Source organism: Rana temporaria, chromosome 4, assembly GCF_905171775.1.
Source record: "Rana temporaria chromosome 4, aRanTem1.1, whole genome shotgun sequence".
NCBI lineage: Eukaryota > Metazoa > Chordata > Amphibia > Anura > Ranidae > Rana > Rana temporaria.
Genome location: NC_053492.1, coordinates 351399091 through 351416517, shown reverse-complemented (window position 1 = coordinate 351416517; position 17427 = coordinate 351399091). Strand labels below are relative to the sequence as shown.

General features: G+C 44.1%; 1 protein-coding gene across 1 annotated transcript in view; it reads right to left on the bottom strand.

Moving 5' to 3' along the window:
* Positions 1 to 2782: 2782 nt before the first annotated feature.
* YIPF4 (Yip1 domain family member 4) overlaps positions 2783 to 17427 on the bottom strand; it is a 30424-nt gene continuing 15779 nt past the window's right edge. The window contains exons 3-6 of the mRNA XM_040350815.1: positions 16730 to 16901; positions 9063 to 9140; positions 6674 to 6787; positions 2783 to 3900 (exon numbers count right to left, since the gene is read on the bottom strand). Of these exons, the coding sequence (XP_040206749.1) occupies positions 3763 to 3900; positions 6674 to 6787; positions 9063 to 9140; positions 16730 to 16901 (502 nt within the window). The 3' untranslated portion in view covers positions 2783 to 3762. The remainder of the gene's footprint in view (positions 3901 to 6673; positions 6788 to 9062; positions 9141 to 16729; positions 16902 to 17427) is intronic.

Below are 17427 nucleotides of genomic sequence, written 5' to 3'. Positions count from 1 at the left end.
TCCTGCCAGTGGCATTTTTACAGTAATCAATGCATTTTTTTTATAGCACTGATCGCTATAAAAATGCCAATGGTCCCAAAAATGTGTCAAAATGGCCAATGGGCCATTTTCTTTTTTGTTGCATTATTTAGGGATGGAGGTAGGCTATGGCTAGTATCAGACCTATGTTTCTTTTTCTACATAATGAGTTTTGACACACTGAAAACTATTTACATTTGCCATGAACCACTTCTCTGCCACTGTACATATTAAAACATCAGAGTGGTGGCCGTGTACTTCTGTAATGCCATTTATAAACATCTTTAAAAAAGAAACCGCACACGAGCAGCAACTGCACTCCTGAATAGCATGAGATCTGAGCCATCACCAGTCAGCTCAGATCAAAAACACAATGTACAGAACCAATCATAATGGATCTGTACCTTGTGATCACTTTTATGAACAATCACATATGTAAACACTTTAGTTTATAAATTTCAAAGGCCTGCCCTTTCTCTTGCAACAGAGGAAAGGGAGAAAGTAGTATTTAAGAAGATGTTATGAATGAAGGGATTGGAGGAATGAGGCAAGGGATTTTAACCCTTTCACCCTCTCCACTTTCTGTATCTGTGATCGGTATATTAAAACTTTTTTCTTATTCTGCACAAGGATCCTCCATCTTCATTCTTTATCTGCATGTGACCTGTTACAACACAGCAGCGTAATTGGGAGACAAGGAAAGAACACCATTAGCCTATTACAGAAATGCCTGAACAATGACATGGCAGAAGCACCAGGGATTATTTTAACCACTTCCCTACAGACGCATTGTCAATTGATCTTCCTCGATCTGGGTGGACGTCATATGACGTCCTGTATTACCGGCGTCATAGGGTGCACGTGGCACCGCTAGTCACCCGGCAGCTGTGATTGCCGCCAGGAACCCGCGATTGCCGGTGATCTCAGCAGGAGTGTGGATCTCTGTGTGTGTGTGTGTGTGTAAACACACAGATCCACCTCCTGTTTTGTTTGGGTACAGTGTTGCATGACCACGCAATTGTCATTCAAAGTGCAACAGCGCTGAAAACTAAAAATTGGTCTGGGCAGGAAGGGGGTGAAAATGCCCTGTATGGAAGGGGTTAATGAAAGTTGCAGATTTAAAAATTTTGAAAATTAGCATGATTCCGTTTGCATACATTAGTTAACGCATTGATAAATCCCAAACCAAAAATGTATTAAATTGCAGCTTAGCAAACAGATGTGGTGGCCGCATCAGTTTTATTCTCTTCAGCTTACACACTCTATGTTTTCACCTGGTGATCTGGCCAGTAACACCTTCTGTATTAGAGAGATGTTATTCTGGATAAATGAGCACAGAAGGCAGAGCACACAGCAGTTAAGTGGTTGGTCTCATCCATGTAAACTGATATTCGGCAGGAGAGCTTGCGCTTTTGAAAAAAAATAGACTTGCTAGCTGGGTCACCAGATCAAAACAGAAGCAAGCAAGCCTAAAAAGGAAACCAATACAGCCTTCACATCTAAGAATTGATAATCTGCAATGTAATAAAGGTTTGCTTTTGGTTTTAATACCACATTAAAACTCTACCAGATCTTTTCATATTACCATATCATATAAAACCTAAACCAACACAAAAGAAAATGAGACACAGAAAAGACAAGCAATACACGGTATGTTGATTCTTTGCAATGTATTTTTTTGTTTTTATTTTTGCATTGAACCTGAAAATTAAATCTATAAAAAAAGTCGCATATATAACAGAAAAATTAAGGAAATGATGGGCATCACATCAAAACCATTATATCTGTGGAAAGCCATCAACTTTCATAAATATTTATTAATCATACCTACAGAATAGATTGCAATATATAAAAAAAAAAATTCAAACTTTCACAGACAAATAGTAAACCCTCCTAAATGAATTGCACTTGAATCTGTTATTTGTTTTCTTTTAGAGCAGCTCTTTATTTCACTACAGGACACGCGATCAGCTTTAAACATTTTACAAACCTTGGATAATATTGTTTACCCACTGTAATTTCCTTTTCTCGTCGTGTACATTGGGACACCCTAGAGGTCAGTCTCCCAACAATGCATAGGAGAAAAGGAAAATAGTGTAACTTCCACTCCTCCTGCCAATATTACCACTGAGGATTTATACATTAGATTAAAGCTAGTCATTGAGTCCACAAAATTTATATAAAAAAAAAAAAAAAAAGGGAAGTAAAATCACATGGTTCTTGTTTGGGCATTTGGATGATCAAGCAATGATGACATATTTGTCTAGGAGAACAACTTATAAATGTAGTTATCGTTATAGGCCAAGAAGGCTTTCCAATACGTAAAATGCATTATGTAACTTCAGTGTGATGGCGTTTCCCCACCGATATCCCAACTGCTTAACCCAGGGATCCTCAAACTACGGCCCTCCAGCTGTTGCATAACTACACCTCCCATGGGGCATTGTAAAACTCTGACATTCACAGACATGACTAGGCATGATGGGAATTGTAGTTCCTGAACACCTGGAGGGCCATAGTTTGAAGACCCATGGCTTAACCTGTCTCTGCCCACCTACAAATTTTTGCAAACCCCGATGGCTTCACCTAGAAAAGGAGCAACAACGGGAGACAAAAGCGTGAACAGAGAAGAGAATGCAAGGGAAATTTAGGATTTTCCAAGCCATGCTTACATAAGTTTCTTAATCATTCTCCACTCGAATCCACTTTATACAGTACAGTTTTCCACACGATTCAAAATCTTGACATTTCGGTAAGATTTCTCCTGCTGATACGAGTAGGACTAAAAAGGTCCAGGCAATCATGCAGAACGTGATGCTTCGAACTCTGCACTTTCACCACAGTTTTTAATCTGGCACATCCCCACTGTGCAAATATTTCTTAATCTGGCACTTTATTCCACAAACCTCCAAAGAAGCTATCCAATTACATTGACATACCATCTTGCCTAAACTTAAAATGTACAACAAATTAACAATTTACATGGGAAAAAAAAAAATTTGTATTTCTGAAGCTATTCCCAAATGAGAATATAACCCCTTGCTTTAGTGCTATTTTACAGAATTTGCTAAATTAAAACATGTAAAAACAAATATTTTAGACTCTATATATACACACACACACCTTACTCCCACATAACAAAGATAAACAGATTAAAAAGGTGCACCATAGGTCTATCAAAACTGAAAAGATAATAGGAATAGAATATCTGTTATCGGGTTACCTGTTATTTAGGCATCCAAAAAACTATTTCATAGAACATCAGGCTGGTCAGTATTGAAATCTCAGCATATAAGTTAAACATACAGATTTGGAAAACCAACAATATGTGTTCCACATTTGATAACAGTCATGTGCTGTATCCATATTTAATGCATATACCAAACAGTAGATCCTACCAACCACGTTGAAATGATTGGTTAAATGCTGCGCTCTTTCTGTAGGTGTTCAGATAAGATCAACTTAAGACAATATAAACTGCTAATACAAAAAAAATAAAAATAATAAGTTACAGAATTTTAATTGCTTTTGTTGATCCCTGACTTGAGGGGCCTGCACCATATTGCCATTTACAGAGGAAGCCCCTTGTACTGAACTTAGGGGTGATATATACACACATACAGCCTTGATACATTCCAAATATCCAGAAAGGACTATAACCATGAAAAGGCTACTCCCAACCCAACCAGCATTATACTTTTTACCAATGTACCAAATAAATGAACGGTCTAAAAAAAACTGTCATCACACTCCTGTGTACAAAGATAGAAAATAAATGTACAATAAAAAGATGGGATAAATTAAAAGAGGCTTCTTCGTCTTAAACTCTTCTCCAGCCAATAAGGATGCAGCACTGTAGGCAGCCCAGAACACACCAAAGAGCTGCAACAGAGAAAAACATAACATTAATACGGTCTCCAAACAGCTAAAGCATTGACACTCTCACATTTATACACGTTCCAGCTAAAAACAAGAAATATGTGCAGATAGTTTTAGAGTATGAACATTGGATGACAAGGCACAGACACAAGAAATGAGAGAATATATATATATATATATATATATATATATATATATATATATATATATATATATATATATATATATATATATATATATATATATATATATACATACACACACACACACACACATACATACATACATATATACACACACACACACACACACACACACACACATATACATATACACATATATACATATACACATACACACACTTAAAAATAAAAAATAAAGTTTAGAAGATTTTTAAATATCTGACTTTTAAGAGACACTCGCTTCGGAATCTTAAGAAAAATAAAAAAAAAAGGGGGGGGGGGGGGGGGGGAGGAGAAATATGGCCAAAGCTCTTTTGGTCATGCTTGTCCTGTGGGCCACTGGAGTGCACCTAGTTCTGCACTCCTGTGACCCAGATTCAGCCAACAGCAGGCTGAATCCCATCATCGGCAGATGTCACAGAGCTGGTCCAGGCTCTTCAGAGATGCCCTCTTCAGAGATGCCGACAATTCAATGTCGGGATCCACCCACGTGCCCAAGTGTGCCGCTGAAAGCCTGAACCAGCCGATCCTGCCCCCTTCACAGTCTGGAACTTCAATGAGTGCAGAGGGGCAAAGTACAGAGCTGCAACTGACAGTCACCACTCTGTGTTTAGAGCAGACCTGAGAACTGAGCGATCAGTGGTCTTCGATAGCTTAGTTCTTTGTGTAGAGCTAGCAGGGACAGCTGCAGCATCTGATCAAAGTAGGAATGTGTATTTGTTTTCCAAATTTCACACTTCACTGTTATAGTATTAAAAACACTCAGCATTTTAATTTTTTTTATTTTAAACATATTGATACACATAATAAAATAAACATTCCCCTGTATTTATTACAATTCTTACCCCTGCAATTTCTCTCAGGGCTTTCTTGCTGGAATTCTAGTCTTCACTGGAAAGGGTTAACAGTGCAGTCTCTAACCAGTTTGTTAGCTTGGGGGGAAAAAAAAAAAAAAAAAGGAGAGGGGAGACGTGCCTTGCCAGTCTAGGCCTAAGGCTGTGTGTTTCTATTGAGATTTGGGATGCACACAGCATAGAAAGGAAAAGCTCTAGTCCTTGCATGCAAGAGTGGCTCCATTGAATTCAGTGTTGCCAACCATCTGTATTTTTACGGACAGTTTGTAAAAACTGGCACTTTTTTCCCCCATTCATAAGTGTCCGTGGTTGCGGGAATGTGCCAGTAAAAATAGCCGAGATCGGTTCGGCTTGGAACTGTGCATGGAGATTGGAGGCAGGGGGTAATTGGAGGCATGAGATGATGGTGGCTGCGGTGGCACTACAGAGGGGGGTGGAGGCAGGGGGCAAAGGAGGCAGGGGGAGATTGGAGGCCGGGGGTGTTAGTGGGTGATGGTGGCACCGCAGAGGGGGATAGAGACAGGGGTTGTTGGTGGCACCGCAGACGGGGGGGGATGGAGGCAGGGGGTGATTGGAGGCAGGGGGAGATTGTGGCACCCCAGAGGAGGGTAAAGGCAGGGGGTGTTGGTGGCAGAGGAAGATGGAGGCAGGGGGTGATGCGACTAAATAATTTGCCCTTATTGTATCGAAAATAACAAAAATATGTTTACCTTAATATCTACCTTAAAGCACATTGCCATTTGCCTAGCGTAATTGTTTGTAGCCTAAAAAAAATGTAATTTAGTAACTTGTGAAATGCCAGTAAATTTCGGGTGTCGTGCCAGTAAAATTTCAATCTGGTAGGTTGGCAACACTGATTGAATGTTGCAAGAGAAAGGAGTCACCCAGGCTGCATGATACTGCCCAAAATCTAGCCCAGATTTACATATTTGCTTTCCAGCAAAATGTGCAGGGACCCCTATCCAAGAAGGTTTATCCCTTCACCAGATACCCGTGGCAGCATAGAGAAAATAAGTTGCTCCCTGGCACAAAAAAGAAAGGAACAGACCTATAATGCTCAAACAACCTAAATAGTCAGACTAGATACTGTGGGCCAGATTCAGCAATAACTGCGGCGGCGTAACGTATCGTCTTTACGTTACACCGCCGCAAGTTTTCAGCGCAAGTGCCTGATTCACCAAGCACTTGCGTGTAAACTTACGGCGGTGTATCGTAAAGATGTCCGGCACAAGCCCGGCTAATTCAAATGGGGCGTGTACCATTTAAATTAGGCGCGCTCCCGCGCCGAACATTCTGCGCATTCTCCGTTTGGAAATTTCCCGATGGGGAAAGACGGCCATACTTTATCATGGCTGGTGTAAAGTTAAGCCTTGAAAAAGCAGGCTTAACTTTGCGACGGGAAAAACCGACTTGCGACGACGTAACGCACGCGAGTAACTTCGTGGATCGTCGTAAATGCTAATTTGCTTACCTGACGCTGGAAAACGACGCAAACTCCACCCAGCGGCGGCCGAAGTATTGCAGCCTAAGATCCGAAGGCGTACGAAGCCGTAAGCCTGTCGGATCTTAGCCAAATGCCGTCGTATCTTGTTTGTGAATCACAAATTAAGATACGACGCGGCAAATTTGAAAATACGCCGGAGAATCAGTAGATACTCCGGCGTATTTCTTCTATGAATCTGGCCCTGTGTAACTACACTTACAACAATGCAAAACAAAAAAAAACAAAAAAACACATACTTTTATTACTGTGGAAACAATTTCGAATGATCCAACCACTAGAAGCGCAGGGGCAATTACTATTAATGGAAGCAGTGAATATCCTATGACACCAAGGACCTGTCCATAAGCCACCTGTAAAAAAACAGAAAAACAAAAAACATAAAAAATAATGAATTATAACCGGAACCTTTTGTAGGAAAAAAAAAAAACAATAAGCTGCAGTTTTATTATGACAGCATTAAAACAGATAATCTAAAAAGGTGGTCTAAACAATCAACCAGTGAGCTATGATATAAATGTTGACAGCATTTTATGTACAACTATGAGAGGAAATACACTGCTCAAAAAATTAAAGGAATTATTGGCTGCAGGTATCACATGACCGTTGAGGGACGGCGTCCGGACACCCTTCAGTATGTCACAGTACATGCTGGCATTAATGGTTCCCTTAATGAACTATAGCTCCCCAGTGCCAGCAGCACTCATGCAGCCCCAGACCATGACACTTCCACCACCATGCTTGATGCCATCTGAACCAAATAAGTTTATCTTGGTCTCATCAGACTACTGGATCTCGATCTCCCCCTCTCAGTGTATGGCGGCAACCAGACCGAGATGTTGGCACCACTTGCAATCCCAAATCTTGCCAGGGACGGGTAAGGGGTGGCCAGAAAGGGCACGAGCCCTGGACGAACTGGTAATATGCGATGAGGAGGGCTTGCTGGGAGCTTCCCCTGCCCCACTAACAGGAGTGCTTGTCAGTCAGTCAGTCTCCATCTGCTCCATTCCAGCCGATCCAATGGTGTTAGCTCTCCTACTTACTGCAACAAATTATTCCCTCTCCACTTCAATCAATCTGCTCTCCTTCCCAGGCCACTCCACGTTCGTTCCAGCCAAGTTACATTCATTAAGTCCCAGCTTATTTTGCCTCTGCTTCATTCCACCTCCCTCTGTCTACACACCCCTCCAGGTAAAATCATGTAACAAGTCAGATTGCTCCCACACCAATCCTCCTGCCCCTCTCCTACCATCATGTGTAAGGCCTGGACATCATATGCAGTCCAGCATAATAGACAGGCATGAAAGGGTCACCCTAAATCTGACTGCTACTGACTTGAGGATCATCTTTAAATCTGCATTCTGTACAGTTTGACTATTCAATCTTTTCTAGCACAATTTTTTTTTTAAACCACCAACATGAGATTAGCAGAAAAAAAAAATTAAATAAAATTCACGCTGAAATTTCAAACTAAAATAGTGCATACATGCACACTTGCAAAACGTTACACCTTGCGGCACACTGCAGCACCCGAGACCCTCTATGCCTCAGTGGTGCATAGACATTCCACACCTCCCCAATATGTCATTATGCTCCTAAACTTGCATAAGGAGGCAAAGACCATGGCTGCGCAAAGCTCAGACTCCTATCCTGTGTTCTCCCTTTTCATTTGTGGACATTTTTCTAAAACAGGTAACACATGGATTGAAAAAGAGCAAGACAGAGATGATTGGGTGGGGATAGAATTGCACCAATACACCTCCAGTACCTGGCAAAGAACTAAAAAAAAAAAAAAAAAAAAAAAAAAAAAAACGCACACACACACACCACACAAATCAGACAATATCATCTTTTCAACACCTCCCATGAATGCTAACAAACTAGGCATTAAGACTAAAATGAATGGATAAAATGAAATACAAGTAAGGTTCCATTCACACTTGTGCAACTTGTCATCGGACTTTGGACATCAAAAGAGGCAGCCCACGGTTTACAGTGGCATCTGTTCAAATTGGTGCGACAAAGCTGCAGCGACTTTGAAAAAGTGACTGTACTACTTTGATGCAACTTGGATCCAGAGAGTGTAAAGTAGGATCAAAGTTGCAATGAAAAAAAAAAAAAAAAAAAAAAAACTGACTTTGGAGTCACACTAGTGTGAATAAAAATAAATAAAAAACCCCCAAGCACATTGTATGCACACCAAGGATACCCAAATGTCGACCTAAGGTTTTTATTGCAGAAAGATCACATAACAAGAGCAAGTGCAGTGTTACGGAGCCTCGCAGGACCCCTTCAGACGTGTGACACTAGTGTGAATGGAGCATAAGTCAAAAATGATTTCAGAGTGTTTTACAAAAAAATATGTTTTTGTTTTAAGCCTTTATATGTTCAGACCATCAGCTTATATCTAAAAAGGCAACATTCTGTAAAATATAATTCCCTTTTATTTTAAGGGGGTCAAGTCGGGAGCTAGTACAGTAATACAAACTTTTTTTTTTTTTTGTAAACATGGCTGGAAACCCATACTTGCACTTTAGGCAAATCCGACAGTTTAAGTGCATTATTTTTAGCATTCCCACCAACAAAAAAGTATTAGCAATATCAAATAGTAATGAACAGGTCACTTACATCTCCACCAAGTACCCTAGCAAGCAGGAAAATGGTCAGTGATCCAAATATCCAAATTGTGATAATCCAGGACACTACCTGGGAAAAAAGAGATTTTTAATACAGCTTACCTGTAAAATCTTTTTCTTGGAGTACATCACGGGACACAGAGCGGCATTCATTACTATATGGGTTATATGGAGTACCTTCAGGTGTAGACACTGGCAATCTCAAACAGGAAATGCCCCTCCTTATATAACCCCCTCCCATAGGAGGAGTACCTCAGTTTTGTAGCAAGCAGTATGCCTCCCAAAATGGTCCTCAAAAAAGAGGGGTGGGAGCTCTGTGTCCCGTGATGTACTCCAAGAAAAAGATTTTACAGGTAAGCTGTATTAAAAATCTCTTTTTCTTTATCGTACATCACGGGACACAGAGCGGCATTCATTACTATATGGGATGTCCCAAAGCAATGCTTACAATGAGGGGAGGGAGAACATCTCCAAGACAAAAGGATTTAATTTAGAGATATACTCAAATCATAATAAATCCAACTTAGTTGAGAAAAATAAAATTTTTAAATTTAACTCGAACAAGAGGAGCCCCCGGAATCCGAGGGTCTCAAACTGCAGCCTGCAGCACTGCCTGCCCGAAGGCAGTATCAGTATTCCTTCTTACGTCCAACTTGTAGAATTTTGTAAACGTGTGGACAGAAGACCAGGTTGCCGCCTTGCAAACTTGAGCCATAGAGATCTGGTGGTGTGCTGCCCAGGAGGCGCCCATGGCTCTAGTAGAATGAGCCTTTAATGATACTGGAGGAGGCAACCCTTTCAAGCCGTAGGCCTGAGTGATTAATTGCTTAATCCACCTAGAAATGGTGGACTTTGCAGCTGCCTGCCCCTTCTTGGGCCCATCCGGTAGAATGAACAGCACATCTGTCTTCCGGATCTTCTTTGTAGCTTTAAGATAGGCCTTCATGGCCCTGACAATATCCAAGGTATGCAGCAACCCTTCCTTTCTGGAAGTAGGTTTAGGGAAGAAGGATGGTAATACCAAATCCTGGTTCAAATGAAAACTGGATATGACCTTCGGAAGGAAGGAAGGATGAGGGCGGAGAACGACCCTGTCCTTATGAAAAACAAGATATGGTTCCTTACAGGATAAGGCTGCCAGCTCCGAAACTCTTCTTGCGGAAACTATGGCAACCAAAAATACTAACTTCCTTGTCAGTAGAACCAAAGGAATATCAGCCAACGGCTCAAACGGTTGTTTCTGTAAACTTGACAGAACAAGATTTAAATCCCACGGGCAAAGCGGGGATTTAACTGGAGGTCTAATACGTAAGACCCCTTGAAGGAAGGTCTTAACCAGCGAGTGGGTGGCCAGCGGCCGCTGAAACCACACTGACAGAGCAGAAATCTGTCCTTTGATTGTGCTTAATGCCAATCCTTTATCCACTCCTAGCTGGAGAAAACTTAATACTCTATCGATGGTAAATTTGCGAGAAAGCCATCGCTTGGACTCACACCAGCCTACATAGGCCTTCCAGACCCTGTAATAAATCACCCTAGAGACCGGTTTCCTGGCTCTGATTAGGGTAGAGATTACTTTCTGAGACAGACCTCTACCCCTGAGAATCAGGGATTCAGCTTCCAGGCCGTCAAATTTAGATGCCGTAAGGCAGGGTGGAGGATCGGACCTTGCGATAGCAGGTCTGGCCGTAGAGGAAGAGTCCAAGGGTCTCCCACTACCATCCTTAAGATTAGTGAGTACCATGCCCTTCTGGGCCATGCTGGAGCTACCAGGATGACTGGTATGTGCTCCACCCGGATCCTGCGCAGCAGGCGGGGTAGTAACTGGAGCGGGGGAAACGCATAAAGAAGTTTGAACTGATGCCAAGGGCAAACCAACGCATCGGTTCCGCAGGCCATCGGATCCCTTGAGCGGGACATGAACCTGTCTAGTTTCTTGTTGAGTCTCGATGCCATGATATCCACGTCCGGCACTCCCCATCTTTGGCAGAGTGCTTGAAAGACTAGTGGATGCAGAGACCATTCCCCCGGCCATAGAGTCTGGCGGCTTAAGAAGTCCGCCTGAAAGTTGTCCACTCCTGGAATGAATATTGCCGATATGCAGGGCACATGAGCCTCTGCCCATAGAAGAATCAAGCTCACCTCTCTCTGAGCGGCTTGACTCCTGGTTCCCCCTTGGTGATTTATGTGTGCCACGGCCGTGGCATTGTCTGATTGAATTCTCACCGGGAACCCCTGCAATTTTGACGTCCAAGCCCTGAGGGCTAGTCGAGCAGCTCTGAGCTCCAAGATGTTGATGGGCAACTGCTTCTCTGGCTTTGCCCAAGTACCTTGGCGAGTGCAACCATCCAAAATTGCTCCCCAGCCCGTCAGGCTGGCGTCTGTGGTCACTATCTTCCAAGCCACTGGGCTGAAAGACCTCCCCTTCAGTAGATTCTGAGGGTCTAACCACCAACACAGACTTTGTCGGACTCTTGATGAGAGCGGCAACGGGATATCCAAGGCCTGTGGCCTTCTGCTCCATGCTGACAGGATGGCTGCCTGTAGGATGCGAGTGTGGCTCTGGGCGTATGGTACCGCCTCGAATGTGGCCACCATCTTGCCTAGTAACCTCATACATAGGCGAATAGTCGGTTCTTTCTTGCTTAGAACCAGTAGGATTAATTCCTTGATGGCTTTTACCTTCCTCAGAGGTAGGAACACTCCTTGTTGTTCTGTGTCTAATCTCATGCCGAGATATTCCAACTGCTTTGTGGGCTGGAAAGCTGACTTTTCTCGATTTAGGACCCAGCCGAACCTCTCGAGGTATTGGACCGTGAGGGCCACTGCTCGCTCCAAGCCGGGAGACGAGTGATCTATGACTAGGAGGTCGTCCAGGTATGCTAGGATCGTGACCCCTTGGATCCTTAGTTTGGCTAGGATTGGAGCTAGGACCTTCGTGAACACCCGGGGGGCCGTAGCCAACCCGAAGGGAAGCGCCACGAATTGGAAGTGACGCGAAGCCACCATGAAGCGTAGATATCTTTGATGTGGCTGATAAATTGGAACATGAAGGTAGGCATCCTTTATGTCTATGGACGCCATGAAGTCGTCCTTCTGGAGTGTGGCAGCTGCTGACCGCACGGATTCCATCCGAATGAGCGGATCTTTAGATATGCATTTACCATCTTTAGGTCCAAAATTGGCCTGACATCTCCATTGGATTTTGGGATGATGAATAGGTTGGAGTAGAAACCCAGCCCCTGTTCCAGGACTGGTACCTCTACTATTACTTCCTGGGAAAGTAGATGATCTAATGCCGATCTTAATGCGGCTCCCTTTTCCGGATCGTTTGGAATCCTCGACTTCTGGAAATGAGGAGGAGGAAACCTTAGGAAATCTAATTTGTAGCCTGTGGCCACGGAAGACCGTACCCACTCGTCGGGAATGCTGGCTTCCCAAATCTCTGAAAAGAGTCGCAGCCTTCCCCCCACCTTCGTGGGTGGGGGCGCCCCTTCATAAGGTTGGCTTGGGGGCTGGTCTTGCTGGTTTGCGAAACCACTGCCTTTTGCCTCTAACAGCCTGTCCTTGTGATCTGCTGTTGAAGCCGAAGTTTGCTTTTGCAGGAGGCCGTCGATACTGCTTGGCATTAGAGGGCCCCTGCCCAGGGGAATACTGTCGTTTAAACGCAGGTCCCTGAACCTTCTTCTTAGTTGGCAAGAGAGTACTCTTGCCGTTTGAAATGGTCTGAATGTATTTATCTAGGTCTTCTCCGAAGAGTCGTCCTCCATGGAAGGGGAACCCTACCAGGAGCTTCTTGCATGGGGGCTCAGCCTCCCAGCTTTTTAACCATAAGAGTCTTCTCATATGGATAAGGGATAACGATAAACGTGACGCTTGCTGGATAGAATCCTTGATTGCGTCTACCGTAAAACATATGGCCTTAGGGACATCCGAAAATTTTTCTGCCTGCTGGGCCGGAATAAGTTTAAGCATCTGCTTAAATTGATCCGATAATGCTTGAGCGACCCCAATCGCAGCCACAGCTGGCTGTACTACTGCCCCTGCAGTAGTGAAGGAGTTCTTAAGTAGTGCTTCCAAGCGCTTATCAACTGGATCCTTGAACACCTGTATGTTTTCTACAGGGCATGTTAACGATCTGTTAACACATGAGATGGCTGCGTCCACTGCAGGAGTAGCCCATCTTTTGGAAAATTTTTCTTCCATAGGATATAGGACAGAGAACCTTTTAGGTGGTAAGAAGATCTTATCTGGCTTGTTCCAATCTTGGAACAAAATTCCCTCTAATAGAGGATGGATCGGAAACACAGCATTGCTTTGAGGCGCCCTCAGTGAGCCCAAAGCTGAAACCGTCGATACCTGGAGATCTGGTACTGGCAAGTTGAATGTCCTATGGACCAAGTCCGACAATCCTTGAATCCACCAGCTCTCCCTCAGGGAGACTGCCCCAGACTCCTCTGTATCCGGGTCTTCGATCCCTGAACCTACTTGGTCCGTGTCCAAGAGGTCGTCCAATTCCCCTGAGGAAAGGACCTCCTCTTCTGAGGGTCCGCGCTCGGGCGACGGAGATCTATTCCGCTTACTGCCCCGCATAGCTGCGGATATCATTTTTCCCATGCTTTTCTGCATCTCTTTTAAAGAGGTGAGTAATACCTCCTCCGTGACCATCTTAGGGTTGGACTGACCCGCGTCAGCTCCAGCCCCAGATCCCGATGGCCCCAAGGCTCCCTGTAGGGAAAACAGCGGCATACCATGGTACAATACCGAGGTACACCTGCTACCTATTGGTATTTGGAACTATAAAAGTTAATTGTCCAAACACCTGTTTGGGGGATAAAAAAATGCTTCCTCTCCCCTAGATGACTTTTTTTTTTTTTTTTTCGTTTTTGTTTCAAATCCAGGAAAGAAAAAACATTCTGTCCCCCTGAGTAGTATTGCAAAGAAAAACTATGAGATGGAAAAGAAACAGCCTATTTCTAGGCTTGACAAAACAGTCCTCTGAAGACTGCAATATCCTTTCTGGCCACTGTGTGTCCTCGGCGCCCCGTGCTGCCGCTCTGGTCTTTCTCCTCAGTTCCAAAGTATTGATGGAACAAACAAGGAAGGGCCGCCCCTTCCTTTAAGCCACTGACCCGCCCTTCCCCCCCAGCAACCTCAAACAGGAAATGCCCCTCCCGACAGGGGGAGGGGGGGGGGATTTTGGGAGGAAGGGACCTCTCTGTTCCAGCAAACTGCAGCCTGCAGCCTGGAACCATGAGGAGGCCAGCGTTTTGCCTGCTTGCAGGCTCTGAGGAGGAAGACTGAATGGAGCATCGCCTGGAGGCCTGCAGGTAAGCAAAGCTCTCTGACACACACACATATATTTTTATATAACACAGGCCCCACTCAATGCTTTTCCAACACTACAAGGGAGGTCACATCTTATGGGGAATAATACATAGAGAGCCATCCTATCTTTATGATATGTGACTAGTTTGCCAGATGCAGTGCATAACTTTAGGCATGTCCCCTGTGACCCCCCAGAAAAAAACCTGCTAAGAACCAAGTTCCGCAAGTTTTCCCCTCACTTACCTGCTCCATGCCGCAGGACTTTGCCAAGCAAGAGGCCCAATCTTCCCCCATCTCCGTGGGGATGTCTAGACCTTCAGGCCCTGGGTTCCTATGAAGGATCCACTGTCCTGGGCCCATATAGCACCCTGGCAACAGAAAACTTTAGGTACGCAAAGGTTTCTAAGTTCTGGGCCCAGGGTCCAGCTCTCTAAAAAGAAAAGCATTATGGGCTATACCCCAAGGGTTTGGGGTCCGGTTACTGACCACTTTAGCGCTGAGGCTTTTTTGGACAGAACCGGTAGCTCACCTAATCCCAAGGATGCGGAGGCAAGCTAAACCATGACTAACACCTAAGACACTGGCGTAAAAACTGAGGTACTCCTCCTATGGGAGGGGGTTATATAAGGAGGGGCATTTCCTGTTTGAGATTGCCAGTGTCTACACCTGAAGGTACTCCATATAACCCATATAGTAATGAATGCCGCTCTGTGTCCCGTGATGTACGATAAAGAAAATAAAGTTAGCAGGAAACAATATTAATGGAGGATTTTTAACTTCTATAGGTCAAAATGTACTCATTCACACCATACATTTACAGAGGCTGCCTATCTCTCCAATGCACTGCTGGAACTTCAGCCCTACAAAAGACACTAGGTAAAACACGGTCTAAAGCAGTGGTTCTCAACCATCTAGTGCCGTGACCCCTTGATAAAATTTCCAAAGTTGTGGGGACCCCCAACAGTAAAATTATTTTTGTAGCGTGGGTTGTCAGCACCCAAGGCAAGACTTAATTTGCACCCCCAACCCACGGACGTTTAGCACTCGCTGAGACCCTTCCACTTGTACAGTATTAAAACCCCTTCTGGTGCATTTTAGGATGCCCCAAACGCTATTTGTTCTCCTTTCTTTCCCTTTCATCTATTGCCGTCCTATTTTTTTATCCCCCCATCCATCCATCTCTCTCTCTAGCCATCCTTTTAGTTCTTTCTGTGCTTTTTCTTTGTTCCACCCTCTCTTTTCCTCTCCCTTCCATGTATTTGCCATTTTTTTTTTACTTCTCTTACTCCTTGGTGGGGGGGGGGGGGGGGGGTGAGTGGCAGTGCTGGCAGAGAGTTGGGATGAGTGGCAGTGCTGGGGGGCGTTCTGATCGGCCAACTCAGGTGTTCTTGATCAAGGTCATCTACTGAGAATAGTGGGGACTAATAATAGCAACTATTATTAGAGAGACTCACTGTCTCTCTGGCTTTGTGGTGTCTCATAGCAGTGACACCTATGTCGAAATCAGAAGATAGGGACCCACTTCACATTCCTCACCAGTCAGCTGATCTCTAGTCTCTGCCCCTCAGCCAACCTGTGAACAGAATGGGCGGCTGTGGGCTTCAGGAAAAGCCCTGCTTTGTGGCTATGAAAAGGCTGATTTTACGCCGTGAGAATTGTGAGAGAATCGTGATCTTTATTCTAAGCAAAAAAATCGTGATTCTCATTTTGCCCAGAATCGTGCAGCTCTAAGTCGCACCCTATTGTCCACAATAGAAGTGGTCAAGTCGGTGCGACTGCATCGAAAGTAGAAGTAGTTCATGAAAGTTCAGGTGCGACTTGCATAGACATGTGTGCATGAAGTAGTTGCACAGATAACTTGAAGTAGCACAGTTTCAAATTAGTGCTACTTGGAAGAGAAGTAGCACAATTTCAATGTCGGGATTGGTGTGACCATGGTGTAAGTGACAAATTTGACTGCACATGTGCGAGATCAGATAACAATAACCAGACAACAGGATTAGTTAAAAATGTTGGGACAGTGTGCAGAAATGTCTGCAGGCAGTATTTGATTATCTACTGGAATATGCATGTTGAGGAAGATGGAAGTACAAATAAAGTTGACAACCACCTCTGTAAATAAATTGGAAAAAAAAAAAAAAAAAAGTAATTTTTGTTGAGCAAGACCTGATAATTTCCATGCCCCCTAAAAGTAAAATGAACAGTTAACCCTTGTAGTGCAGGCACAGCCCCACTGCAAGGAAGAATTTAAGATTTCTGGAGTTGGTCTCTAACTGCCAAGTGGGGAACTTTCCACTAATTTTCTACATGCACCAACAGAATTGCACTTACTCTAAACTGGCCATAGAGTGAGATCATTGAAAAGAATAAAACAACTGCAAGTGGTCCCCAAAAGTCAGGATTGTCTCGAACTACTTGTCTGTTGAATCCAAGAGATGGCATCGGCATCAGAACACATCGGATTTTGTAGTAAATGTCTTTAAGATCTATGTCCAACTCCTCCCTATAATTAAAGGAAAGAAAGAACACAAACAAATGTAAAGATATGCACACATAAGAAAGTGAACCACAACTCAAAATTGGCATGCCAGTGAATTTAAAGCGGAGTCCCATTTAAAAGTGGAACTTCCACTTATCCGTCTCCTCCCCCCTTCAGTCCGACACTTGGCACCTTGGGGGGGGGGGGGGGGGGGGGGGTGGTGATGAGTTTGACAGGTACCGCTTCCCGGGAACGGGACTGCGGCTCGGTCTCTTGGAAGTTCGCCCTCCATCTCCTTCCTCTTCCGCTGGACCAACTAGAAGACGCAGCAAGCTTTACGCGTGCGCTGCAGAGAACTGGCTGTGAAGCTTTTCGGCTTCACTGCCGGGTTCCCTTGCCAGGAATGGTGGCGGCTGCACCCGACAGCGGATCACGAAGATCGGGTGGGAATGCCGACATTGTGGGCTCCCTGGACAGGCAAGTGACCATATATTAAAAGTTTGTAGCTGCCAACTTTTAATTTTTCATGGGGGGGCTGGACCTCCTCTTT